This window comes from Lepidochelys kempii, chromosome 20, assembly GCF_965140285.1.
Source record: "Lepidochelys kempii isolate rLepKem1 chromosome 20, rLepKem1.hap1, whole genome shotgun sequence".
In the NCBI taxonomy this organism is placed as follows: domain Eukaryota; kingdom Metazoa; phylum Chordata; order Testudines; family Cheloniidae; genus Lepidochelys; species Lepidochelys kempii.
Window position 1 is genome coordinate 6,102,805 of NC_136399.1, and position 25,970 is coordinate 6,128,774.

General features: G+C 61.1%; 1 protein-coding gene across 1 annotated transcript in view; it reads right to left on the bottom strand.

Moving 5' to 3' along the window:
- Positions 1 to 24,381, bottom strand: part of LOC144929620 (nuclear receptor subfamily 1 group D member 2-like) — a 29,321-nt gene extending 4,940 nt beyond the window's left edge. The window contains exons 1-5 of the mRNA XM_078849727.1: positions 23,916 to 24,381; positions 6,133 to 6,423; positions 5,477 to 5,565; positions 5,047 to 5,191; positions 862 to 1,358 (exon numbers count right to left, since the gene is read on the bottom strand). Of these exons, the coding sequence (XP_078705853.1) occupies positions 862 to 1,358; positions 5,047 to 5,191; positions 5,477 to 5,565; positions 6,133 to 6,423; positions 23,916 to 23,931 (1,038 nt within the window). The 5' untranslated portion in view covers positions 23,932 to 24,381. The remainder of the gene's footprint in view (positions 1 to 861; positions 1,359 to 5,046; positions 5,192 to 5,476; positions 5,566 to 6,132; positions 6,424 to 23,915) is intronic.
- Positions 24,382 to 25,970: the final 1,589 nt, after the last annotated feature.

Genomic DNA, 25,970 nt, shown 5'->3' on the forward strand with positions numbered 1-25,970 from the left:
GAGAATCAGATCCAGATTTGGAGGAACAGGAGGAACGAGATCCAGATTTCGAAGGGGGTCCACATTTGTGGGGCTCAGTGACTCTGGATTGCGGCTGGCAAGGATCTGGCATCTCAGATTGTTGCGGGGGTGGGGGAGGAGTCTCCCCAAAGGAGATTGTATTTGAGCCCGAGGGGCAACACATGGGGTTGCAGAGACAGACCCGCCCTGGTATGCAGCCTAGAGCGCATGAGGGTGCAGCAGCACCGCTGCTGCCCAGCAGGGGGAGCCAACTCTTAAGAACCAAGTTGCTTCTTGGTGTCAATCCAGCTGCAGATCTGGGGCTCTGGGGCCCAACCCAGAGGGGTGCAGAGCGCCCTTCATTCCCACTGGGAACCCGAAGGGGGAGGAAGTTACTATGGGGCAGGGAGGGGTGGAGGGATTTGAATACAATCAGATGGCAACAGTTTAGGAATTAGAGAGAGTCAGGACTCCTGGGTTCTATTCCTGACTCTGGGAGGGGAGGGGGGTCTAATGGTTAGAGTGGAGGGGTGGGTCTGGGAGTCAGGACTCCTGGGTTGTATTCCTCGTCCTTTGTTTGGTGGGGTAGGGTCTAGTGGTTAGAGCGGGGGTGGGGGGAGCTGGGTTTCAGGACTCTGGTTCTATTCCCAGCTCTGGGAAGGGAGTGGGGTCTAATAGTTAGGGCGGGGTTCTCATCCCAACTCTGACTCGGCTGAGTAAGCTTGGGCCAGTCACTCCCCGTCTCTAGGTGTCAATTTCCCCCTCTGGACACCCAGCTGAGCCAGTCCTGCTTCCCCCCAGGGGCGAGCCCGTGCCCTCCCTCCTAACCCCTGCCATCGGGGGTCGTGCCCGGCTACTTACAATGCCTCTGCTGGTGGCCGAGCGCCAGGGGCATGCCCTCTCGGAGTAGCCATACTCGAAAGAGGGGTAGTGTCCAGCGTTGGCCAGATACCCAGCCTGCTGGGCCTGGTAGATGTCGTTGCCGAAGCGGCGGGGCCCGTTGTCCACGTAGCCGGGGGCCTCCTGGGGGCAGGCGTCGTAGCCGGAGAGGGGCAGGCGGGCCGAGTCGTACTGCCCGTAGGCATCACCGTTGTTGAGCTGTTGGTCAGTGTAGCTGAGCGAGGGGTAGGGCTCAGCCCGCTTGCCCAGCCGGTCCTGCCCGCTGACAAAGATGTCATGATAGGCCCGCGAGATGGCGCCAATGGCCTCCTCCTCCTGGGCATCGGGGCTGGGGGGCGCCTCCCCCTCGGGCCCCAGCCCCACGTCCATGGGGGCCTCGTTCAGGCTGATCATGTAGCTCTGCATCTCGTCCATCAGGCGCTGCTTCTCCCGCTTGGGGATGCGCCCGAAGCGCACAGCTGCCGGGGCGAGGGAGGAAGGAGAGAGGGCGTGAGCTGGGCAGGCACTAGGGGTGCACTCGTGAGCACCCCCCACTGGGGGTAGAGAGCAATGGGGAGGGAGCGAGCCAGCAGCACTGGGTGGAGAGCCCCCCCCCCCAGGGCCAGGCAGTAGGAGGTGGCGCTAGGGGCTTGTCACCCCCCACAGTTCCCTTCGTGGGGCATGCAGCAGGGCCCCAGTCACGGCAGGTAGTAACAGTAATGTCCTGTTCTACATGGTTGCGCTTGGCTTCTGTGCTCCACCCCAGAGCACGCTGCATCGCAGAGCTGCCTCCCACGATGCAGCTGTTTCTCTTCCCTCTGGAGGTCTGTGTGTCGAGACTGACACAGCTCGCTTTGCACCCCACACGCCCTACAAAACCCCCCGCATGCGGCCCTCCCCCACCACTGGCTGATGTCTCCCCCCTCCCCGCAGTGGCACCTTTGCCTATCCCCCTTCCTCTGCCCAGATCACCCCCTGCCTGGCACATCTCTGCTCCACTTCTCTCCGTAATGAGGTCAGTGAGTCAGGAGCAGCACCAAGGCCCATGGGAGACGCACAGAGGGGCTGGGGCAATTTACTGCTATAGGACGGTCTAGCACCTCTGCTGAGGTGTGGGATTCACCTCTAGAGCCTCTTGAGGCAGAGATGGGGGAGGCGGGGGGGGGGAGTATGAGATTTTATCAAGGCTCCTTGAGACAGACAGACCGAGTGGCTCCCTCTGCTCCTGCCTGCTGGTCTCACCACTCAGGGGGTTCCCCAAGTCCCGACCTGAGGCCAGACATAAGCTGATGTAAATCAGGAGAGACTCATTACAGTCAATATGGCTGCGTGGGTGTCAGATCAGATCTTTGGCAGGCAGCTACAGAGCCCAGAGTTCTATTCCTGGTTGGAGGACTGGAGTGGGGGGATGGTTAGAGTAGGGGAGGCTGGGAGTCAGGACTCCTGGGTTCTATCCCCAGCTCTGGGAGGGGAGTGGGACTAGAAGGTTAGAGCAGGGAAGTCAGGACTCCTGGGTTCTATTCCCACCCTTGGTGAGTGATGTCTAATTAGAGCAGGGGAAAGAGGAGCCAGGACTCCTGGATTCTATTCCCCGCCCCAAGAAGTGAGGATCTAGTGGTTGTGGGTGGGGAAAGAGAAGGGATCCAGGACTCCTGCGTTCTCATACCAACTCCAATTTGCTATGCAAGACACTTGCTTGCTCTGTGCCTCAGTTTCCCCATCTGTTAAGTTGGGGAAAGTGATACTGCTCCACTTTGCAAAGTGCTCGGAGACCTCTAGCTGATGATAACAAGTATCTTCCTTATCCCCAGCCCCCACTTTCCCCCAATTTCTCCTTCCTTGCTCCGCTGAGGCCCGACAGCAGAATAACTCTGACCCAACAAGAGACTTTCCCGGGAGTGAATTTCCAGCCCTGCCCGTGCTGGGTGGGGATGGGATGGATCACAGGGGTGGAAGGAACAGGGGAAGGGGAGGAGTAGCCCCAGGGATTCCCCCCTCCCCACACTGCGCCCCTGGCGGGTGTAGCACAGAGGGGCCCAATCCTGCATGGAAACATGGCAACGAAAGCAGGATCGGACCCCAGTGCTGCAGCCTCAGGCGAGGGGACATGTGTGGGAGGTGAACGAGCCCCGTGTTGGGCAGGGCAGAGAGCCTGGTTCTCACGCCCACCTGGGGCTTGGTGGGGAGTAGCGTGCGGGGGAGATTAGGGGGGAAAGTCTGGAGGCTGCTGCCTGCTCTGGGAGCTGCTGCCATAGCCTGAGCTGGAGCGGGGGCTGCACATGGCAGCCGTGACCTGGAAACCTTCTTTCCCGCACACAGGATCCCGCTGCCCCCGCAAAGCCCCAGATGGGCCTGGAACTGGCAGGGCTAGTGGTGGGGAGAGCATCCTGGGATTCCCTCCCCACCCCCTTCCCTCCCTTCCCCAGCCCCCCCCCATCCTCCTCCCATACCCTCACCTCCCTGTCCCTGACTCTTTCCTCCCCCACTCTATACCACATCTCTCCCTATTCCCCCACCAGTCCCTGCCCCTCTCTGCAGTCCCCCCCCCTTGTTAACACAGCAGCTGTGAGCCTGGATAATGTCCGTGGGCCTTTCCTGCCCTACACCCCCTGGCAGCTGGGGTTTTGGGGAGCTCTTGAGGCTGCTGCTCAGTCTTGGGGTTTAGTTCCTGATTCCCCCCACCTGCCTGTGAGGATCAGGCCCAAGGGAGGCGAGATCCCCGGGCTGTTTGCTCACCCTTAGGCTCTACTTTGCCTTTGTGTGCCCCTCTGCCCTGCACTCTGGACCAGTGAGCAAGCTTTACCTGGCACAATACGCCAAGTGACAGGCGGGACCCAGGAGCCTGGCCCCTGCTGCCCCCAGCCCCTGACTAGTGGTTGGACGGGTGCGCAGGACTCATGCATTTGGGTGTTGATGGTGCTGAGATCCAGGGAGCTGGTTCTCACACGTTCCTGACCCAAACCAGCAGAGAGCCAGAACCATCGGGGAGGGGAGGAGGGAAGCCGGGGGAGCCAAGAGTCCCAGTGAAGAGGTCCAGGTTGGGAACCTCTGGTCATAGTCCCAGTCCACTTCCCTGGTTCTGATTCTGGTCCCAGTCCCGACCCATCTCCATGGCTCAAGTTCGAGCCCTAATCCCGGTCTGGCCCATCTCTGCAGTTCTGGTGCTAATCCAAGCCCACCTCCATGGATCTGGGTGTGGTCCCAACCCCAATCCTGATCCTTCTCCATCGTTCTGGTGCTGATCCAAGCACACCTCCATGGATCTGGGTCTGGTCTCGGCCCATCTCTTGGTCTCTCCACCACCCCTTCACACCACACCCCTCCTCCCGGCCATTCTTAGCACGCTAATGCTGAGGAGCCATTTCAAAGTCTAACAAATACATCATGAGCGGATGGGAGAAGCTCGAGCCATTAATCACAGCCTGGCCCTGGCATCCCCCCACAGCACTGCCCCCCCCGCTTGCTCAGAGCCATAAATCAGCCCCCAGCACAGAGCTCCCATTTATCAGCTGGGGCAGCTGCTGACTGGCCAGAGCAGCAGGGAGGCAGCTATGGCTGCCTCAGGGGGAGGTGGGGTCCCGGCCGCAGGGGGGCAGTGCCCTGGCCTTTCGCCTCAAGCCACCTCCTCCATCCCCTGCTAGATTCCTTTGTGGGTCTCCTGGGGAAAGGGTGGTTTGACGGCATATCAGAAACAGTCAGCACAATTCAGAGAGTCTGCACAAGAGAGAACCACGGCCAGGATAAAAGGGCGGGGGGCTGCAGGTTGGGATTGAGGGGCACTGGCAGAGGGGATGTGGGGGGGAGCCCAGGGCTGGGACCGCAGGTGGGGTAGACTCTCGGGCAGGGTAAGCAGGGAGGCGGCCGGGGGCGGGGCTGGGGGCAGGGGGGAGGGCCGGGGGCGGGGCGGGGGGCAGGGAGGCGGCCGGGGGCGGGGTGGGGGGCAGGGGGGAGGGCCAGGGGCGGGCCGGGGGCGGGGCGGGGGGCAGGGAGGCGGCCGGGGGCGGGGCGGGGGTGGGGCTGGGGGGCAGGGGGGAGGGCCGGGGGCGGGGCGGGGGCGGGGCGGGGGGCAGGGGGGAGGGCCAGGGGCGGGCCGGGGGCGGGGCTGGGGGGCAGGGGGGAGGGCCAGGGGCGGGGCGAGGGGCCAGGGGCCGGGCCCCCTGCGCTCACCGTCGCGGGACATGCCCACGGCCAGGCACTTCTTGAAGCGGCAGTGCTGGCAGCGGTTGCGGTTCATACGCATGATCATGCAGTTCTCGTTCTTCACGCACATCTTGTAGTTGATGTTCTGCTGGATGCTGCGGCGGAAGAAGCCCTGGAGGGGGCCAGCGGGGAGAGGGGTCAGCGCCAGGCACCCCCCGCCCCTCTGTGCCCCCCCGCCCCGCCCCGCCCCGCCGGCTCGGGGTGGGGGGTGCTGGCAACAAGCTCCCCTCTGAGCCGGGTCGCCCGGGGAGACGGCGCCACGGTGACGCCCCGGCTTGCAAGGAGGCGCCGCGCGTCCCCTTGGTCCCCCCCCCCGCCCCCGAAGCCCCGCCCCTGGCCCCGCCCCCGAAGCCCCGGCCCCGCCCCCGAAGCCCCGCCCCCGACCCCGCCTCCTCACCTTGCAGCCCTCGCAGGCGTGGACGCCGTAGTGGAAGCCGGAGGCGATGTCCCCGCACACCTTGCACAGTAGCACCATCCCGCCCGTCTCTGCAAGGGGGAGGGGGAGGGGTGAGCATCACACTCCTTCGGTCCCCTCCTGCCCACCCCACTGCAGCCTCCCCGACGGAGAGCCAGGGGCGCTCCACCCCCTCCCTCCAACCATCTGCCCCGCCCCAGGGTCTCACCTGTCTCCCTCAGACCCAGCCCCCTTCCCACTGCTGCCCAGAGTCACTAACTAGCCTCTCGGAGATGCCCCTGTTTCCAGCCAGACTAGGTTGCCAGCCCTACAGGACTGGGGACCCCCCAAAGAGGGGGTGCATGGTCCCAGCTGTGTGTCAATTTGGCCCCTTGTGGCTTCATGTGAGAGTACCCTACCCCCCAGTATTCCTGCTGCTTTGGATGGTCTAGTGGTTAGAGCAGGGGGGCTGGGCGTCAGGACTCCTGGGTTCTATCCACAGTTCTGGGAGAGGAGTGGTGTCTAGTGGTTAGAGCAGAGGGCCAGGGCATCAGGACTCCTGGATTCTACTGCTGAGTTGCTGTCCCTTCCCCTCTCTGTGCCTCAGTTTCCCCAGCTGGAGAAGGGGGATGATGACAGCGCGCGCCCTGGTCACTTACTAGAGAAGGTGCCGGTCACGCCGTTCTGCTTGGCCGTGGCAACTCTGCTCTGTGTGGGGGGCGACTGGCCCTTGCTGGGGTACCTGACCCCCTCCGGGAACTGGAAGGCCACCTTAGGCGAGGATGGCGAGCTGGAACCCTGCGGCTTGATGGCCCCGATCTCAGTCAGCGTCAGCTCCTCCAGCGATGAGGGCAGGGAGTGCTGCGGGGAGGGCACCAGGTAGCCGCTGGGTGGGCTGCCCGGGGTGGGGCTGGAGCCGGCCGTGGAGCCCACGTAGAGGATCACGCTGCCTGGGGGAGAGAGAGCAGTGCGGGGGAGGTCAGATGGGGATCTTGGCTTGAGTCTTGCTGCAGAAAACAGCAGGAAGCAACAGCTGGGATAGAGGGTACTCAGGATCTGCAGCCTCCAGTAGGGGCAGGGGAACTGCATCGGGGGACGCAGGCCGGCATCCATCCCCCAGGGCTCAGGCCTGCCAGGGTTTAATCTTGGAGGGCACACAGATGTTTTCCTGCCTGGCTAGTGTAATGGGAGAGGGGGGAAAAAGAACAGGGGGCAGGGCAAATGAAACGGGAGGATGAAAAATGAAAGACATGGAGACACAGGGCAGGGAGAAATCTGTGCAACTGACGAACTCCATCATCTCCGAACCCCTGCACAGACTCAGGGTCCCTTCCCTTCCCTTGGCAACAGACAGCTGGAGGGGCCGGGACCAGGGAGCAGCTACAGCCCACCTGGCTGGGAGATGGGGAGATCAGAGCCCCCCCTGGAGCTCGCCCAGTGTCTCACGTGGAGCTGCAGCGTGTGTGGGGGGGGAGGAACACAGTGTCCGCCTGCGTACACCAACTCACACACACGTACACACAGTCGCCGGGCAGCCCTGAGATGAGGCTGCGGGGAATGTGGGGCAGTGAGGCACGTGCTGCAGAAAGTAGGGCAAAGAAACAGATGACAAAATGCAAACCCGGCTCATCCCGCTGGGAGCCGGCCCAGGGGTCTGAGGGTACAGCAGGGGTCGTGCCAAGATTCCCAGGGACGCTGGCGTGTGGAGCTGCCCGGGGCGGGGAGGGTGGGGGTGGGGGGACGCCAGCTGCCTCGATTCCATCTCTCTGCAGGCCCAGTTCTGAGCGAGAGCTTTGAGCCAAATCCAGGTCGGACACTCAGCCCCCGTCCATGCCCCTCAGTCCCCACCTGTACTGGCAGAGGGAGCGTGGGGGGAGCCCTCCTGCCATCCCAGTTCTGCCTTTTGCATTAGCAGAGGCCCCTCCACCCTCAGTCACAGCAAACTGCCTGAAGATTCGCAAAAAGAAAAGGAGGACTTGTGGCACCTTAGAGACTAACCAATTTATTTGAGCATGAGCTTTCGTGAGCTGTAGCTCACGAAAGCTCATGCTCAAATAAATTGGTTAGTCTCTAAGGTGCCACAAGTCCTCCTTTTCTTTTTGCGAATACAGACTGACACGGCTGTTACTCTGAAACCTGCCTGAAGATTGTGTGGAGGGAGCCCACGGAGGCGTAGAGGAGACCTCGCCCCCTTGTGCATGTGGGCACCCACACGCACGCATGTTCCTGGTGACCTATATCAGGAAAATAGCTGCTCTTGACTCGAAGATCTCAGCGGGAACCGGTTCCCCCACAGTGGGAACCGTCACACATTCCTTTAAACCCGCCCGCACCCAAAATAAGCGCTCCCCGCCCCTCCCGGTATTTTCTGGGGTTGTGCCTGTGATTTTAAGAAGGCCCCGATCCGGTCTTTTAACCTGGCAGGCGCTGCCCGGACTCAACCCCCGGCAGCCCAAATTCCAGCTCAGAGCAAATATTTACAGCAGAGCCCTGCCTGCTCCCTGAAAATGGTGGGGTGAAACTCAGAGAGGCCCTTTGCTGCAGAAGTGGGTTGCCAGGCGGGATGGGAGGAGGCGCCAGGCTAAGCCAGCTGGGGGATTTGCCCCTTTCGCCATTCGGCCTGGGGGCAGAGAGAGATCAGGCTGCCGTCGGGCTCTGCTCTCACCATGCCCCCGGGGAGTGGCGTGCCCTGGCGCCCAGGTAACACAGCCACAGGGCCTGAGGAATACGTTCATAACAGCCACATGGGCCAGCCGCTTTCTCTCCCCCGGCTCAGCCTGTCAGTGCCCACCACTCCGCAGCAAGACTCCAGCCGGTTACTTTCGGCAGGGCAGGAAAGTGCAGGCAGCCTGTCAATAGTTCTCTCTTACCTGACACCCACAGCGCCCCCTGCTGGGAGGGGCTGGGACTGGTGTCCCCAGGAGCGCCTCGACCCCGGCCAGCACTCCTGCCCCGCTCCCTACAGTGCCCCCTGCTGGGAGGGGCTGGGACTGGAGTAGCCCAGTGCAATTTTTAAACGCCCCCCCCCTCCTCATGTATAGTTGATTAAAATCCAAGCTGGCAGCAGAAATGAGAGGATTGACACCCCTCTCTCTAGCTAACAGAGGGACGGACAGACAGATGATGCCGGGGATGTGGGGTCAGGGGTAGGAGTGAGCACAACAGGAGGGAGGCAGAAGGGGTCAGGACAGGGGGACAGGAAGCAGAAGGGGGCACAATCAGGGCAGGGCATAGATGGCACAATGGGGGCAGAGGGGGCACAACCGGGGCAGGGGGTTGGGAGAGAGCACACCAGGGGGCAGGCGGCAGAAGGAAGGGGCAGGGGCAGGAGAGGGCACAAGGGAGGGCTAGGGGGTAGGAAAGGGCACACCGGGGGGCAGGAGGCAGAAGGGAGGGGCGGGGGTAGGACAGGGCACAAGGGAGGGGCGGGGGGGTAGGACAGGGCAAGCCGGGGGGCAGGGGGCAGAAGGGAGGGGCAGGGGTAGGGGTAGGACAGGGCACAAGGGAGAGCTAGGGGGTAGGAGAGGGCACGCTGGGGGGCAGGGGGCAGAAGGGAGGGGCAGGGGTAGGACAGGGCATGAGGGAGGGGTAGGGGGTAGGAGAGGGCACGCCGTGGGTCGGGGGCAGAAGGGAGGGGCAGGGGTAGGACAGAGCACGAGGGAGGGGTAGGGGGTAGGAGAGGGCATGCCAGGGGGCAGGGGGCAGAAGGGAGGGGCAGGAGTAGGGCAGGGCACAAGGGAGGGGTAGGGGGTAGGAGAGGGCATGCCAGGGGGCAGGGGGCAGAAGGGAGGGGCAGGGGGTAGGACAGGGCACAATGGAGGGCTAGGGGGTAGGAGAGGGCACGCCAGGGGGTGGGGGCAGAAGGGAGGGGCAGGGGGTAGGAGAGGGCACAAGGGAGGGCTGGGGGTAGGAGAGGGCACACCGGGGGTGGGGGCAGAAGGGAGGGGCAGGAGGTAGGACAGGGCACAAGGGAGGGGTAGGGGGTAGGACAGGGCACAAGGGAGGGCTGGGGGTAGGAGAGGGCACGCCGTGGGTCGGGGGCAGAATGGAGGGGTAGGGGTAGGAGAGGGCACAAGGGAGGGCTAGGGGGTAGGAGAGGGCATGGTGGGGGCAAAAGGGAGGGGCAGGGGGTAGGACAGGGCACAAGGGAGGGCTGGGGGTAGGAGAGGGCACGCCGGGGGTCGGGGGCAAAAGGGAGGGGTAGGGGTAGGAGAGGGCACAAGGGAGGGCTGGGGGGTAGGAGAGGGCACGCCAGGGGGCGGGGGCAGAAGGGAGGGGTAGGGGTAGGAGAGGGCACAAGGGAGGGCTAGGGGGTAGGAGAGGGCATGGTGGGGGCAGAAGGGAGGGGCAGGGGGTAGGACAGGGCAGAAGGGAGGGCTAGGGGGTAGGAGAGGGCATGCCAGGGGGCAGGGGCAGAAGGGAGGGGTAGGGGTAGGAGAGGGCACAAGGGAGGGCTAGGGGGTAGGAGAGGGCATAGTGGGGGCAGAAGGGAGGGGCAGGGGTAGGACAGGGCACAAGGGAGGGCTAGGGGGTAGGAGAGGGCACGCCAGGGGGCGGGGGCAGAAGGGAGGGCTAGGGGGTAGGACAGGGCACAAGGGAGGGCTAGGGGGTAGGAGAGGGCACGCCAGGGGGCGGGGGCAGAAGGGAGGGGTAGGGGTAGGAGAGGGCACAAGGGAGGGCTAGGGGGTAGGAGAGGGCATGGTGGGGGCAGAAGGGAGGGGCGGGGGTAGGACAGGGCAGAAGGGAGGGCTGGGGGTAGGAGAGGGCAGAAGGGAGGGGCAGGGGTAGGAGAGGGCACGCCGGGGCGGGGGGGGCAGAATGGAGGGGTAGGGGTAGGAGAGGGCACAAGGGAGGGCTGGGGGTAGGAGAGGGCACGCCGTGGGTCGGGGGCAGAATGGAGGGGTAGGGGTAGGAGAGGGCACAAGGGAGGGCTAGGGGGTAGGAGAGGGCATGGTGGGGGCAAAAGGGAGGGGCAGGGGGTAGGACAGGGCACAAGGGAGGGCTGGGGGTAGGAGAGGGCACGCCGGGGGTCGGGGGCAAAAGGGAGGGGTAGGGGTAGGAGAGGGCACAAGGGAGGGCTAGGGGGTAGGAGAGGGCATGGTGGGGGCAGAAGGGAGGGGCGGGGGTAGGACAGGGCAGAAGGGAGGGCTGGGGGTAGGAGAGGGCAGAAGGGAGGGGCAGGGGTAGGAGAGGGCACGCCGGGGCGGGGGGGGCAGAATGGAGGGGTAGGGGTAGGAGAGGGCACAAGGGAGGGCTAGGGGGTAGGAGAGGGCATGGTGGGGGCAGAAGGGAGGGGCAGGGGTAGGACAGGGCACAAGGGAGGGCTAGGGGGTAGGAGAGGGCACGCCAGGGGGCGGGGGCAGAAGGGAGGGGTAGGGGGTAGGAGAGGGCAGAAGGGAGGGCTAGGGGGTAGGAGAGGGCACGCCAGGGGGCGGGGGCAGAAGGGAGGGGTAGGGGTAGGAGAGGGCACAAGGGAGGGCTAGGGGGTAGGAGAGGGCATGGTGGGGGCAGAAGGGAGGGGCAGGGGTAGGACAGGGCACAAGGGAGGGCTAGGGGGTAGGAGAGGGCACGCCAGGGGGCGGGGGCAGAAGGGAGGGGTAGGGGTAGGAGAGGGCACAAGGGAGGGCTGGGGGTAGGAGAGGGCAGAAGGGAGGGGCAGGGGTAGGACAGGGCACAAGGGAGGGCTAGGGGGTAGGAGAGGGCACGCCAGGGGGCGGGGGCAGAAGGGAGGGGCAGGGGTAGGAGAGGGCAGAAGGGAGGGGCAGGGGTAGGAGAGGGCAGAAGGGAGGGCTAGGGGGTAGGAGAGGGCAGAAGGGAGGGCTAGGGGGTAGGAGAGGGCATGGTGGGGGCAGAAGGGAGGGGCAGGGGTAGGAGAGGGCAGAAGGGAGGGGCAGGGGTAGGACAGGGCACAAGGGAGGGCTAGGGGGTAGGAGAGGGCACGCCAGGGGGCGGGGGCAGAAGGGAGGGGCAGGGGTAGGAGAGGGCAGAAGGGAGGGCTAGGGGGTAGGAGAGGGCATGGTGGGGGCAGAAGGGAGGGGCGGGGGTAGGAGAGGGCACAAGGGAGGGCTAGGGGGTAGGAGAGGGCAGAAGGGAGGGCTGGGGGTAGGAGAGGGCAGAAGGGAGGGCTGGGAGTAGGAGAGGGCATGGTGGGGGCAGAAGGGAGGGGCAGGGGTAGGAGAGGGCAGAAGGGAGGGCTAGGGGGTAGGAGAGGGCATGGTGGGGGCAGAAGGGAGGGGCGGGGGTAGGAGAGGGCACAAGGGAGGGCTGGGGGTAGGAGAGGGCAGAAGGGAGGGCTGGGGGTAGGAGAGGGCATGGTGGGGGCAGAAGGGAGGGGCAGGGGTAGGAGAGGGCAGAAAGGAGGGCTGGGGGTAGGAGAGGGCACGCCGGGGCGGGGGGGGGGCAGCAGACGATCAGGCCAAAGGGGCAGGAGAGGACACGGCCGCCCCCCCTCAATCAGGTCACGGCTCGCACGTGTCCGCCCGGGGCGCGGTGCCGGGAACAGCAGCGGGCGCCGCGCCAGCCCCAGCCCCGGGGACACCTGACCGGCTGCTCACATGGCTGCGGCGGCCCGGGGCGCTCGGGCGGGGGGGCGCGATGGCTCGGGGCGGGGGCGATGGGCGGGGAGGGGGGGCACCCAAGGCAGCCTCTTTCAGACGCCCCTAAACTCCGAATGTGGGGTGGGGGGGTAGCGGCAAAAGTGCCCCCCTGCGAAGGGGGCTCGGCTGGGCCGAGCGACAGACCGACAGACCTCAGGGGGTTGCATCTCAAAGCTACCCGCCCTCTCCCACACCCCCTTCCACTGTGCCGAGAGGGGGAAGGGAACAGAACCCAGGAGTCCTGGCTGTCAGCCCCTCCCCCAACCACTAGACCCCACTCCCTTCTGGAGCCCTGCACAGAACCCAGGAGTCCTGGCTGCCCTTTGTCTGCCCTAACCACCACCCCTACTCCCAGAACTGGGAACAGAACCCAGGCGTCCTGGCTCCTGGGCACCCCCACCCACGCTAACCACTAGTCCCCACTCCCCTCCCTGTTCTGAGACCAGAACCTGGCTGTCCACTCCCAGACCAAAAATTAACCCTTTAAGGCTTTCTAGCGGGCTAATGCAAACAGTTGGGGGTGGACGGGAGGTCTGCCCCCACCCTGCAGTGCCAGGGGTTAACCATTACCACGCTGGGGTTTTGCAGCCTGGCAGCCCTGTCCTGGAACCTGGAACCTCCTGCCCGCGCCTGGCCCTGTCGTTCATCCAAAATCTTGAAAACGCTTTAAACATTTATTTTTGAGCAAGGTGTAAATTTCCCTGCTCCCCTTCGGTTTGGGTCTGTCCGTCGCTTGGTGCCAAGGCCCAGCAGTGGGTCCAGTCTATATCTGGCCGAGGGACAGGAGCTGGGACCGTCAGCCTGCCGGAGTTAACTCCTTTTGCAAAGCCGGGTGGTGGGTTTCTTACATCTTAAATCCAACTGCAGGTTTGGTTCCAGACCCAGCTGCTGGGTTTCAGCTTCGGATCTGGAACCAGAACCAGCTGTCGGGTTCTGAGTTTGGCTCCGGACCCAGGTTGGGATGCAGATGTTGGGTGCTGGGATGAGATCTGGACCCAGCAGTTCCGTTCAGGGTCCCTTCCATGCTGGCCCAAGGACTCTTCCCAGGGCTTTTCTCTAAGGCGGAGATGCTGGTGTGTGCCAAGGTTTGGAAGTCTTAATGGACTGCTGGGTGGAAGTGGGGGGACTGCTGGGTGGAAGTGGGGGGACTGCTGGGGCCCTGGCTCCCATGACCCATCAGCTGCTGGGTGCCCTGGACTCGTCTGACGGCCCTTAACAGAACGGGGCTTGTCCCATTGTGGGGGCACCCTCCCCCCCTTGACAGGGCCTTGCTGTTGCAGCCGGCAGACAGACCAACAAATTGCCCTGCGCCTGGTGCTTCCTGCTTCCCGACCATGGCCCCTTCCAAAGGGGGTTAGAGCCCCACTGGGTGGTTGGCACCCCTGGGCAATGCACAAGCAGCCTATAATTCAGCTCTCTCCTCCTCTATGGGCCAAAAACTTGCCCCCTGGCTCTGGATCCTCTTGAAGGCGAGGTCTGGATTTGACAACCTTGGATCTGAACTCACCCCAATGGTTTGGGTTCAAGGTCAGGTACAGACAGGGGCCTGTTTTCCTGTTCGGATGCCGCTGGCATCTTATGGGAATGGTGGCTGGGCTGGGAATGTTGGGGGATCGGGATCCCCAAAGGGCAGCTTGCAAAACTGCATCACTCTCAGCCCACAGCCCTGGCCCCCATCCAACTGCAGGACCTTACACTGCGGGATTCCAAACCAGACTCTGACCCAGTCCTGCAACTCACAGCTCCTGTTGATTTCCAGCACTGGGAATACAGGGGAAGCCCAGAATGGCACATTCCCTCTTCAGATTTAGATCCATTTCCCCTTAGACCGCTCAGTCAATGTCTCTTTGATAAATGCGCCACTATTTACATTAGGATGGCATGTAGAGACCCCAGTGGAGATCAGGGCCCTATTGTGCTGGGCACTGCACAGACAGAGTGAGGGGCTCCCTGCCCCCAAAAGTGCCCAGTCTAAATAGACAAAGGGTGGCAGAGGAAACAGATGCCAAGAGAGAGGAAGTGACTTGCCTAGAGGCTGGCAGTGGCAGAGCTGAAGAAGAGCCCAGCTGCCCTGAGTCCTAGTTCAGTACTCTAGCCACTAGACCACGCTGCCTAAAGGACACCAGCGCCTCTGAGTTTCCCTGGCTCTGTTTCGCCGCAGCCATTTGCAGCCCGGTTGGCACCTGCTGCCCCAGAGCGGTGAGTAGCACAATGGCGCCGTCCCAGCCTTGCTGACTTGACAATCTGACAAGGGGACCTGCTGCTTTCGGGAAAGGGGCACCGTGGAAAATAAAAAAATAAAACCCATCCCCACCGGGGGACTGATTTCAGCAGAGCTCCTGGAGCTGGGAAAGCAGCAGAGGTTAAGATGCCGCAGCGTGTGTTTCATGGGCACTGGGGGGCGGAGGAGAAGGGGGGAATCCATCATGAAGACACCTTCTCCTCGGCACTGCGCTGGAAGCAGATGCTGCCTCCTGTACCTGGTGACCTGAATTCTCCTGACAAAGGCAAATCACACTGCACTCTCAAACATATTTACAAGGCATGTCACACTCCGCAGCTTCCCCAGCTCCCAGCAGCTGGGGGAGTCCTTCTACATTTCACAGTCCGGGCCGGCTCACCACCAGCCGTTTGCAGCGTTTAAACCCCATTATCCTCTCTCTCCAGACACGGGAAGCACGTTTTTGAGTTTTTTTGGGTTTTTTTGGTGCTTGGCTTTCGGAGTTATTTAGAGGCTGAATCCAAGCTGGCCTTTGCAGTCCCACACGTGTCTCTTAAACACTCCCCACCTCCCCCGGCAATCTGTCCAGAACTGCAGCCAAATACCAAATACCAAAAAAAAAACCCAAAAAACCTCAGAAACAAATGTAGGTTCATGGGTAAACAAAGGGGGGGTTGCTGACCCCTTTCTGACCCTGGCTCCGCTGATTTCGGGTGCCCCAAAATTGCTGACTGCCTGAGTTTTTAGAGGTGCTGAGGACCCCACAATTCCAGCTGAAGTCAAGCGGGTGGCAGCCCTGAAAATCAGCCCCCCTCCCCGCCACAGTGTCCCTTCTGCCTGTGTGTTTTCCACGCTGGGGAAGCCTGGGACTAGAGGCCTATTCTTCATGCCAGCGTGTGGGGGTTTCACACACCGCCGTGACTCTGCAAGATCGTGATGTCTGTCACTGATTTGGAGCAAGAAAGTGGGTCAGTTTCACCCACAGTAAAATAACTTGTCGCATCGGGCAACTGAGGGTCAGATCTCAGGTTCCCAGCTTGGGACGCCTCGCTGGAGCAAGACAGGACATTTGGAGCTGTAACTCCAGGGCCCCGGAGTTCGTAAGGGACGTGTGTCGGATCTGGGGTTCCTGACCCCAGCAGAAGCCAAGACACAACCTGGCTCTTCAGTCCTATCTGTCCCCTGCCCCCTCCTTCCCATGTCATCTAGGTGCTGCAGGGGATTGGGATGCAGGTGATTTCCCTCTGCCCCTCCAGACAGGTTGCTGCAGCCCGGGTTACACAAAGGGTGTTAACTTCCTTGGCTTGTATAGCTCCTCACTAATGTGGTTTAACCTTTACACTGTGACAGTGCCCAGAAGCCTCTGCCAATTCAGGCCCCCTCATACTGGGCCCAGACCAGAACAACCCGGGATTTCAGGGCGTTGAAAATCCAGCTCCAAATTTCTTGCTTGGCACAAGGCTCCATTTGCAACCGTCTCGGGTGCCTGAGCTCTAAGCAACTTCCTGCAAAAAGAGGACAAGCTGGGGCCCCCAGGGGGTGGGAAACAGCCCTCCTCTCCCCCGGCAAGATGGGATGCTGCATCCCTGCGTATGGTAAAGTGTAAATAAATGAGATTACCCAGAAAGGGAACACGCGTCTAGTAAAGGACTTAGCTGCGCTGCCAGGAGACACTAGCTACTCGTGCGGGGTTTAATCTTCCAGCACGTTCCTTCACCAGTGGAGCGAGGGGCGGGGGAGGAAACTGCCTCGCGCTTTTTTTGGCTTAAGTAGGTTACGCAAATCGGAGTGCATCTGCGGGCTGGCGGGAGCTTCCGATCAGGCGCGAATCTGGGAGCAGAGACAGCAGGGCAAGCGAGCCCCACAGAGCTCGAGTGTCCGGCGTCAGGGGGAGAAGGGCAGGCAGCAAGGATCGCCCGCTCTCAGGGGCTGGGGTTGGCTTAGATCTGGGCGAGAGAATCCCTGTATAAACAGCTGCCATGCTCCAGCCCGGAGGTGGCTGAATCTCAGCAGTGGGGGAGTGATCCCCTGGTTGTCTTTTTGTTCTCTCTGTGCAGGGTCCTGCTCTGTGCCTGGGACTCTTGAGCACATCTGCACTATGATAACGAATAATAATAATCAGGAGCACAGTAGTTCAATGACTCTCCCTCCCTAGTCTGACTACTTCCACAGCCCCATCACCAAAATCTCCAACCATCTATGGCTGGAGTTTCTAAACCAGCCAAAGGCCAGGATTCCCATGGGGTCAATTCGCAGAGAGGCATTGATTTTTTCCAGAGAGCCCCGCACGCAGCAGCTGGGACAAAATCAGGGCCAGATTCTCCAGCATCCAACACACCCGAGATGCAGCCACTTGCATCAGTGCCTAAATTGGAGCTAAAATTCTGGCCTCCTAGCCTCTGGCTTGCTTGATGCTGGGGGGCTTCCCCTCCCCCCAGCTTACAGATCCAGGGGTCCTGTGGGAAGCCCCAACACAGCCTGCATCCTCTCACTCCCAGCTGAGCTGTGTGTTGATTTTAACCAGTCAATGTCTTGCTTTTGGGGAGACTTTCCTTCCAAGACAGATGAGTGGAGAACCCCGCTTTACCAAGGGGGGAGCAGCAAAAGCCAGCAGCTGAGCTGACTGCTCTGCCTTGGCTTCCAAGTTCGGCAGCCCCCTGCCACAAAAGGAAAGGCTCCTTTCCTTTGAGCAACTGGGGAGCCCACTCTGCAGGGGTGCCTGACGTGCTGGATTTACAAGGAGGTAGGAGAGGTTGGTGTGTGGGTGAGGAGGGTCAGGGACAGGATGGGGGGGTCTCTGGAGAATTGAGTGGGGAGTCACTGTACAGAGCGACCCCCTTGCACATGAGCAGATGGGGGGTAACGATAAATGGAGGAACAGAGTTCCCCATTTTGGACCCAGATCTGCGTTCTGGTTCTGCCTGTCATGGAAGTCAGGGTGGGGGACCCCTTCCAAGCAGAGATGGGTCTGACCCCATCCCCTCCACCACTACCCCCACCCCAAGCTTTCGGGAAGGGGCTGCAAACATAATCCGATCTGGGGCCCTCAAAGCACTTTACTCAGGTCCCCAGGCGAGTAGCCTTATCCTTGCTTTTCAGAGAGGGAAACTGAGGCACAGACGGAGCCACTAGCAAAGCTGACAAGAGCCAGCATCCCAGTCCAGTGCTCTGTGCAATGGGCCCGGATGCTCCCAATTTTGGCTGTAGTTTTTTGTGGTTCGTGGCCATAGCAACGAACGAAAAAGCTGTTCGGAGGGGCTGTTTTAAAGCCTGCTGGGCCCTTAGGGGAAGGCATGGAAGCAACGGAGAACCAGACTGCTCCCCCTGGAAAGACAGATTCCCTCAGTCGCTGATATTTGTTCTCCAGCAAAAGAGGTGCAGATTTTGAGGCCAGAAGGCACCACTTTGATAATCTAATCTGGTCCTCTGTGTAGTCCAACCCAGAGACCGTCCCCCAGCCACCTCTGCATGGCCCGGGCAAGAGACACCCCCCCACAAGGATCCCTCCATGGCCCAGGCCAGAGACCCTTCCCCTGTGATCCCTGTGTCCTGCCCATATCTTGGGGTTGAGCTAGGGCATATGTTTTGATGCCCGGGCCAGAGCCAGGTGCGTCTCCTTGGCCAGCAGGAACCAGGCAAGAGGCAACCCCTCCCCTTCGCTTTGGAGAAAAGAGGGCTTTTCCAGTTGCCATGCAAACGAGACAGCCTAACGAACTGCAACCCCCCCCCCCGCTTTTTTTTCTCTAGGGCCAGCTTCCTATTCATTTTCAAGCTGGTTTCAGCCTCCCTGGCACCTGGGTGCCCCGCCGACGTCTGCAGACAAGCAGCAGAGAGCAAATTAGGTCAATGTCACTGTGACGGTGGACAAGATATATGAGGTGACGCAGCCTCTGGGTCAGGGACTGCGTGTGGGGGTGGGGGTGGCAGCCCAGAACTAACCCCCGACCCTTGTGCATACACCCCACCATCGCCCCACTAGCTGGATAGCTCCAGGAGGGGAGACAAGCCCCCCACGCTCCGGTGGCACAATGAAAGAGCCCTGAAACAAAGAGTGCACCGAAATCCCGGCCGAGATAACAATCAAGCCATCTGCTTTCCTCCAGCCCCAGCTCAGCTTTGGGGGAAAAATCACCCCGCTGCTCAGGCAACCTTTAGTGTCCCCTTGGAGATATTTGTTTCAAGCACTGGCTCCCACTCCCCCCGCCCCGCCGCCCCGCACGTTCCCCTAATTAACGTGCTGATTAGTGAACGAGGAGAACATTCTGGGTGCTTCAAGGGAGACCTGCCAACCTACCCAGGTTCTTTTTCGGTGTCTGGGCAGATGAATTACTACTCCTTTCAACTACGAGCAGGGAGGGACAGCTCTTGGTGTCTGCAAGCCAGGGTGATTGGCATGCAGGAGGCAAAGGGATTGGGTTGGTGGGCGCTGGTGTGCAATTCATCAGCACTCAGGGGGGCAAGTGGATCTAGGGCCTCGCTGGGACTCAGGAGACCTGGCTTCTGGTCCCAGCTTTGCCACGGCCTTTCTCCGTGCCTCAGTTTCCCCTCCGTCTCTTTGTCTACGTAGATCTGGGGCAGGGGCTCTCTGTCTTGCTTAGAGTGTGCCAGGTATGGACAGGCCTGCCAGTAGATTTCAGATCCCGTCTTCCGTGAGCTTCCGCCACCAGCGGGAGAATAGGCATCTCCCACCTTCTCTAGGTTCTGGACAAAGAACAAAGCCACTAAACTGGGGAACTGCCCGTAAGAATACTGCAGAGCTGAGCAGAGAGCGCATCCTGGCGCCAAAAACGCCTGGCTATTGGGGAACAGAAATGGGTCTTTTTGGCTCACGCCTGGGGAGGCATCTGGCACCGATCAAGACCCTGATCCTGCAATTTGTCCCTATTCAGCCTCTGTGCCTCATGTGTGCTTAAGTCCCACTGGATGTAGGTGCATAACTCCCTTAGGCACTTCTAAGAATCTCAACCCAGGCTCCCAGCAGCATCAGAAGACAGTATTGGATGGATAACCCAGAAGCCGTCACTTTGGTTCTTCCAGAGGCCCGCTCAGGCATGCTCGTGATATCACCTGACACCCCCTCTCAAGAAATACCTGCACGTACCCCCCTCACTGTCATGTGACAGGCTGCAGCAGACTCATCCAGGGGAGAGGCGCACTCTCAAGCCAAATAATCAAAGCCCCAGGATTAACCCTCAACTGTGCCCTGTAAGAATCCCAAATCCAGATTGTGGGTGAGGAATAGGCTGTGTGGGCACCCCTGCCTGCAGGGAGATGGACAATGTCTGGGCGCTGGGCATGTCCACTCATCTCTGAATTGTCAGAGGCCCATTCTGATCCTTCGTTAAACCCTGGGGGCCGCTCGCCTGCGAGGCACCGTGCATGTAGGTCCCGGAAGGGAGGTGCAGAGCGGAGACTGAGAGCAAGAGGTGTTGCAGCACAGGGAGATTTGGCCCGAGACGCAGCAGACGACGAGGTTTGCAGCTAACCTCCAGGCGGCCATTTTTCTTCTCTCCAAACCCAGTTCCCCATGCGGGGCACAGGGCAGTGCAGTCCAGTGGGCTCATCTGGCACTGAGGGGTGCTCTAATGAGGACTGCCACTAGGGGGCACTCAGAACACTGGGAGGGATAGCTGCTGCTCCCAGTTTGCGCTTGTGTCGGGGTGCGGGATGCAGTCACCCCAGCAACGAGCACGGCCCTGGGATTTTACTTAGCAGTGTAGAGTGGTGCCCATCACCAAGGCATCTGGTACCACTACAAACCAACTGTCTTGACCCATCACAAACCAACTGCCTTGGTAAACAATCCCTATTAGGAAGGGTCAAGTCTGGTCTTACTGTAACACAGAGCAGGTCCTGCCCTGGGCAAGTCACTGCCTTTCTCTGTGCCTCAGTTTCCCCTCCCACTCTTTGTCTATTTAGATTTGGGGCAGGGTCTCTCTGTCTTGTTTAGAGTGCACCAGGTACGGACAGGTATGTCAGTAGATTTCAACTTCCATCTTCTATGAGCTCCTGCCACCAGTGGGCAAATGGGCATCTCCCACCTTCTTTAGGTCCCCATCACTGAACTATCCCCACCATACTGTCTGAGCACCTTACAATCCTTAACAGATTTAATGATCCCCACGAAGAAGGGCTGGGCCATCCCCATTCTACAGATGGAGAAACTGGGACACGGGGGATTAAGTGACATGCCCAAGGTCATCCGGCAAATCAGTTGCAGAGCTGGGCGTTGAGTCCCACCCAACCCTCCCAAGTGCCACTCCAAGAGCTCTGACCTTCCTACCTCTTCCCACCCCCAGCAAGCGGAGCCTCCTTGGACAACAGTGAGTGTGACCTCAGCGGGGAAAACTGCAGCTGTGACTGGTCGGATAAGCACTTCCCCGGCGGCTGTGGAATGTGTCCAACACCTTGAACTTCACGTGACCCCAAGATTGGGGCCCTTAGCCTCCTAAACGAGATCCGCCTAAGCCAGGCTGGTGAGTTCAACACTCACGTTCCAGCTCGCCAGGGTTTAATGACCTGGCTGGATGCTGGGAGCGCCCACACTCACACCCGCACACCCGCCCTCCTGCGTGACATCCTCTGAGTCACCGGCAATCTTCCCCTAAGCGTGATTTACCCGGGAAGCCTCGGGCATGTACAGCTCAGCCGGAGCGAATTACGGTCAGCGGAAGACACAGCTGCCAGGGCTGTGCCCTGGCCGCCAGGGGGAAGGGGGCAGGAGGCAAGAATAGCACACAGGCATGTTCAGGAGCTGCCCCATGGCCCAGGTGGCCACTGGAGAGCAGGGACGCTGAGAGCCATTGAACCAAACTGTAAACCCTGGATAGGATGGAAACCACTTCCAGCCGGGGCTGTGGCAGCCCCCCTAGCTCCAGGGCCTATGCTGGAGAGGGCCAAGCAACAGCTCTTGAGCTGCCAGTCCCAGCCCCGGGACTGGACAGACAGACAGAGCCACGAGTGGGCAGCAAAAGGAGACAGCTAGGATCCTATGGGACACAGAGGGTGCTCAATAGATAGATAGATAGATAGATAGATAGATAGATAGATAGATAGATAGATAGATAGATAGATATTGGGCAGGGAGGGCGGATGTAGGGGGGATGGATGGACAGGTAGATATGGGCAGGGAGGGGGGATGGATAAGGGGATGGATGGACAGGTAGAGATGGGCAGGGGGGATAGATAAGGGGATGGATGGACAGGTAGATATGGGCAGGGAGGGGGGATGGATGGACAGGTAGGTATGGGCAGGGAGGGGGATGGATAAGGGGATGGATGGACAGGTAGATATGGGGAGGGAGGGGGGATGGATAAGGATATGGATGGACAGTAGATATGGGCAGGGAGGGGGGATGGATAAGGGGATGGATGGACAGGTAGATATGGGCAGGGAGGGGGGATGGATAAGGGTATGGATGGACAGGTAGAGATGGGCAGGGAGGGGGGATGGATAAGGGTATGGATGGACAGTAGGTATGGGCGGGAGGGGGGATGGATAAGGGGATTGATGGACAGGTAGAGATGGGCAGGGAGGGGGGATGGATGGACAGGTAGAGATGGGCTGGGGGATGGATAAGGGGATTGATGGACAGGTAGAGATGGACAGGGAGGGGGGATGGATGGACAGGTAGAGATGGGCGGGGGGGATGGATAAGGGGATTGATGGACAGGTAGAGATGGGCAGGGAGGGGGGATGGATGGACAGGTAGAGATGGGCGGGGGGATGGATAAGGGGATGGATGGACAGGTAGAGATGGGCAGGGAGGGGGGATGTATAAGGAGATGGATGGACAGTAGATATGGGCAGGGAGGGGGGATGGATAAGGGAATGGATGGACAGGTAGATATGGGGAGGGCCGGGAGAAAATTGTGATTTTTTGCGGAAAATTCACGGCCGCATCCTTCGCATAAAACTGCTGCCGTGTCCCCCTGCACTGCTGCCATTTACTCTGGTGGCTGAAGACTTTGTCCTCCTCCTTTCTCCCGCTTGGTGCCCACCTGGGGCGGACTCAGTTGCTGGATGGTGCAGTTCCCTGCGTACCCCTACTTGACAGCCACCCGGGGCCTTCCGTACGACAGGACGTTACGAAGGTGATGTCGAAACGCAAACCAACTCCGCATGATGTCACCACATGGCACAGGGACCTCAAAGGACCAATGGGACCCAACTGTGACGTCAGGACAAGCACTGGTGTGACATCCTCAAGATGCCAGCATGCCCTGGCATGACCCCAAGACACCAGGGTGACCCACCGTGATGTCACCACACTGCACGGTGACTTCACAAGATGCCACAATGACGTCATGTCCAAATGCCATCGCGTGGATCCCTCTCACCCCACAGGAGCGATGCCAGGACCCGCAAACGCTGTGGCGATCCCAGAAATGAGCATGAGGTGCCCTCATCTGGTACTGTGACATCTGGGATGGCGGCCCTTACGGGAGAGATTTTGATATTTCAGAGGGACCCGTTACACCTTAACGACCTCCATTGCTTCACTCCATCCCCCCCACCCGCCCAGTGCTGCAAGCTGCTTAGAAGCGATTTACACAGGAGGATGAAATGCAGGAAGAGGGGTTCCTTGCCCCAGAGGGGAGGGGGTCCCCGTGCCCCGGCACACAGAGAGAGGAGCCCCCAGGTGAACTCTGGTTACAAGACACAGGGCAGCAGCTTCCGCCAAGGGGCTAGAACTGCACTGTATTATCCCCACTTCCCACGGGCATATCCTGCCCTCCATCAATGCCAGTGCCAATCCGGAGTCGTGCCACCCACATCAGTCCTGGAAATGAGAGAGGTGACCTCCCCCCCACCCCCATTATCCCAAGCACCCGCTTGAAATCCCAACCCGCACCTCAGTCGACCCCAAACTCCCCATTAGTAGGTCAATACCATGCCTCCCACGTCACACGCCCAATCCCCAGCTCGCCAGGAGCCATCCTCTTGCCACCCTCCCGAGAGCCGGCCCATGTCTGCAGGGACCTGGTGTCACACACCTTGCTTTGTGCCGGTCCCACGGGGAGAAGCGCTGGAGACAGGTTAGAGGAGGATTGCAGGCTCTCTCCCATCAAACAGAACGCACCACCGATTCGCATCCTCCCTCTGCCTCTAGGGAACCATTCCCCCCCCCGCCCCAGGCTCAGCGCCTCCCCTGGACCCCCCCCCAGACCCCCCCCAAACGAAGCCTCCCCTCTGAGCTTTAACCCTTCGTGCTTTCCAGCCGTGCAAAAAAAAAAAAGAAAAGAAAAGAAGAAAGATACTGCCAGTTTACAAATTCCAGCCTCTGAAAAGTCCGCCTGCCTCTCCCCCCCCCCCGCAAGTGGGTTTTGTGGGGAGAAGGGAAATAAAGCAAAGCGGGCGGGGGGGGGGCGGATTCTGATTTAGCTGCAGCAGAGAGAAAGTAGCTTATTTGTCAGCCAGCCCATTCTGGAAGCTGCAAGAGAATCCTTGAAATAAACACAGCACCGATGAGCTCCCCAGGTGCGTCAGCAATTTGTCTGACCCCCCCCCTCCGCCCCCCTCCCCCCCGACACACACACAAATCCCGGGCCAGCCCCGGGTCCCCACGGCAATCCGTGACCGCGATGCTTCCGAGTGTGCAGATCAGAAAGGCCGTGCTCTTACCAGGGCTGTTATCCATGGTGATCTCTGTCTGGCTCGTCCTTAATTTCACCCGGGCCCCTTTCGGGGAGGCAGGCAGGAGTGTGAGGGGCCTGTGTGGGGGGGGGGCGGTGGTGGCGAGGGCGGGGGGGGGGGGTTGTCTTTGGCCACCCGGCTTCCTCCTCCGCGGCTCCTCCGGGCGTGTTCGCTCCCGAGCCGCCAGCTGCCCAAATGCCTTTAGATTCCAGAAGGCAGCCCCGGCTGCCGACTGCGGCTTCCACGTGCTCCGAACTGGGGCTGGAGCTTTCTCCGCGTCTACATGGGCGAGGGTGGCTGGTTCACTCGGGGATTAGCAAGCGCTCGTTTCCTAGCCAGGCGGGGTTGCGGGGGAGTCGGGCGCTGGCGATGCCTTCGCGGGCGGCTCGTGTGTTGACGGCATGTGAGCCAGCCCGAGCCGTGCCCCACTGACACACATTTCAGACAAGGAGAACGGGGGGGAGCTCAGCTCTGCGGAGCACATGGGGAAGGGGAGGAGCTGGGGGCGAGTAAACACGTCTCGCTGGAGCGCGGAGCGAACTCGCCCTGCAGCGCCCGCCCGCCCCCCAGTGCCAGGCTCGCCAGCCGGCCGTCTTGGCATGGGCCCAGCTGGGGCGCGGAGAGCCGGCCTGTGCCAGGCCTGGGTCACCTCCCCGTGGCCCCGGGGAATGGGCCCGGCAGATCTGGCGACTAGATTTCGAGGCCCCGAAGGGCTTAGCCTGGCCCAGGCCGGGGAGGGTCCCCTGCCTGCGGCCCAGAACTTCTGGGGGAGCCGGGAGGGAAAACTGGATTGAAGGACACCATGTGAGGGCGCATCCTGGCCACCCCCGGGTGAACCGAATCCAGCCCTGCTGGCTAGGGCGCACCTGGCCCGTGGTTCATTACCCGCCCCGGGAAAAGCCGGCCGGGGGGTGGGGGGGATTGCCTACCCCTCTCCCCCTACCCCCACCCCATCGCTCCCCCATCTCTGCCAGGTTCCCATTTGTGTGTCTACGGGCTACCCCCCCTCGTCATCCTCCCACCGGCCCAGCCCCATTTGGACCACCAGCCCCAAAGCTGCCAACTAGCCAGCCAGGGGACCCCCGCGGATTCGCCCCTCTCCCCAATTCAGCCCCCCTCCCCCTGTTCTTCCCCTCCCCCGCCGATTCACCCCTCTCCCCAATTCATCCCCCTCCCCCTGTTCTTCCCCTCCCCCGCCGATTCGCCCCCTCCCCAATTCATCCCCCTCCCCTGCTAATTCACCCCACCCCCTGTCCTCCCCTCTCCCCCCACCTATTCACCCCTCCCCCGGCTCTCCTGCTCCCCCATCGATTCACCCCTCCCCTGCCAAGTCACCCCTCTCCCTAGGAGATTGACCCCCTCCCCCAAACTATTCACCCCTTCCTCCAATTATCCCCCTCCCCCACTGATTCACCCCCTTCCCCCATGCTACCCTCTCCCCAGCTGTTCACTTATCCCCAATTAATATCTCCTCCCAAACTGATTCATCCGCTCCCCACCATTTCAACCCTCCCCCACCGTTTCACCCCTCCCCCCCATGCTCCCCTCTCCTTCCACATATTCACCTCTCCCCTCTGTTCTCCCCTCTCCTCCCTTGGCATCTCACCCACGCATTTTCCGAAGGGGGCAGGAGTGTCCTGTGCCAAGCGCCCCCCGAGACGGTGGGGTGGGGCAAGTGGAAGAAAGAGGGGATGGAAAGAAGGAAGGAGAAATGGAGGGAGGCAGAAATGAAGCCTGTGTGTTGGGGGAATGGAAGAGGAGGCCCCGAGGGTGGGGAGGGTTAGCAGTGTGGGGTTGGGGAAGGGGCCGGGCTACTGAATGTAAGAAGGGGGCAATCAGAAGAGAGAGAGGCTGCGGGGAAGGGGGGACATTTCTGAAGTGTGAGGAATTGGGAAAGTGATGGAAAGACAAGCGGGAGCGGAACCAGGAATGAATCGGGGCGGGGGGGGGTGCCAGGTGCAAGGATGTGGGGGGAGAACGTCTCTTCTCTGTCACCCCTGGGCCTCAGCAAAGGGATAAACACCTGAGCAACAAAAGGACATG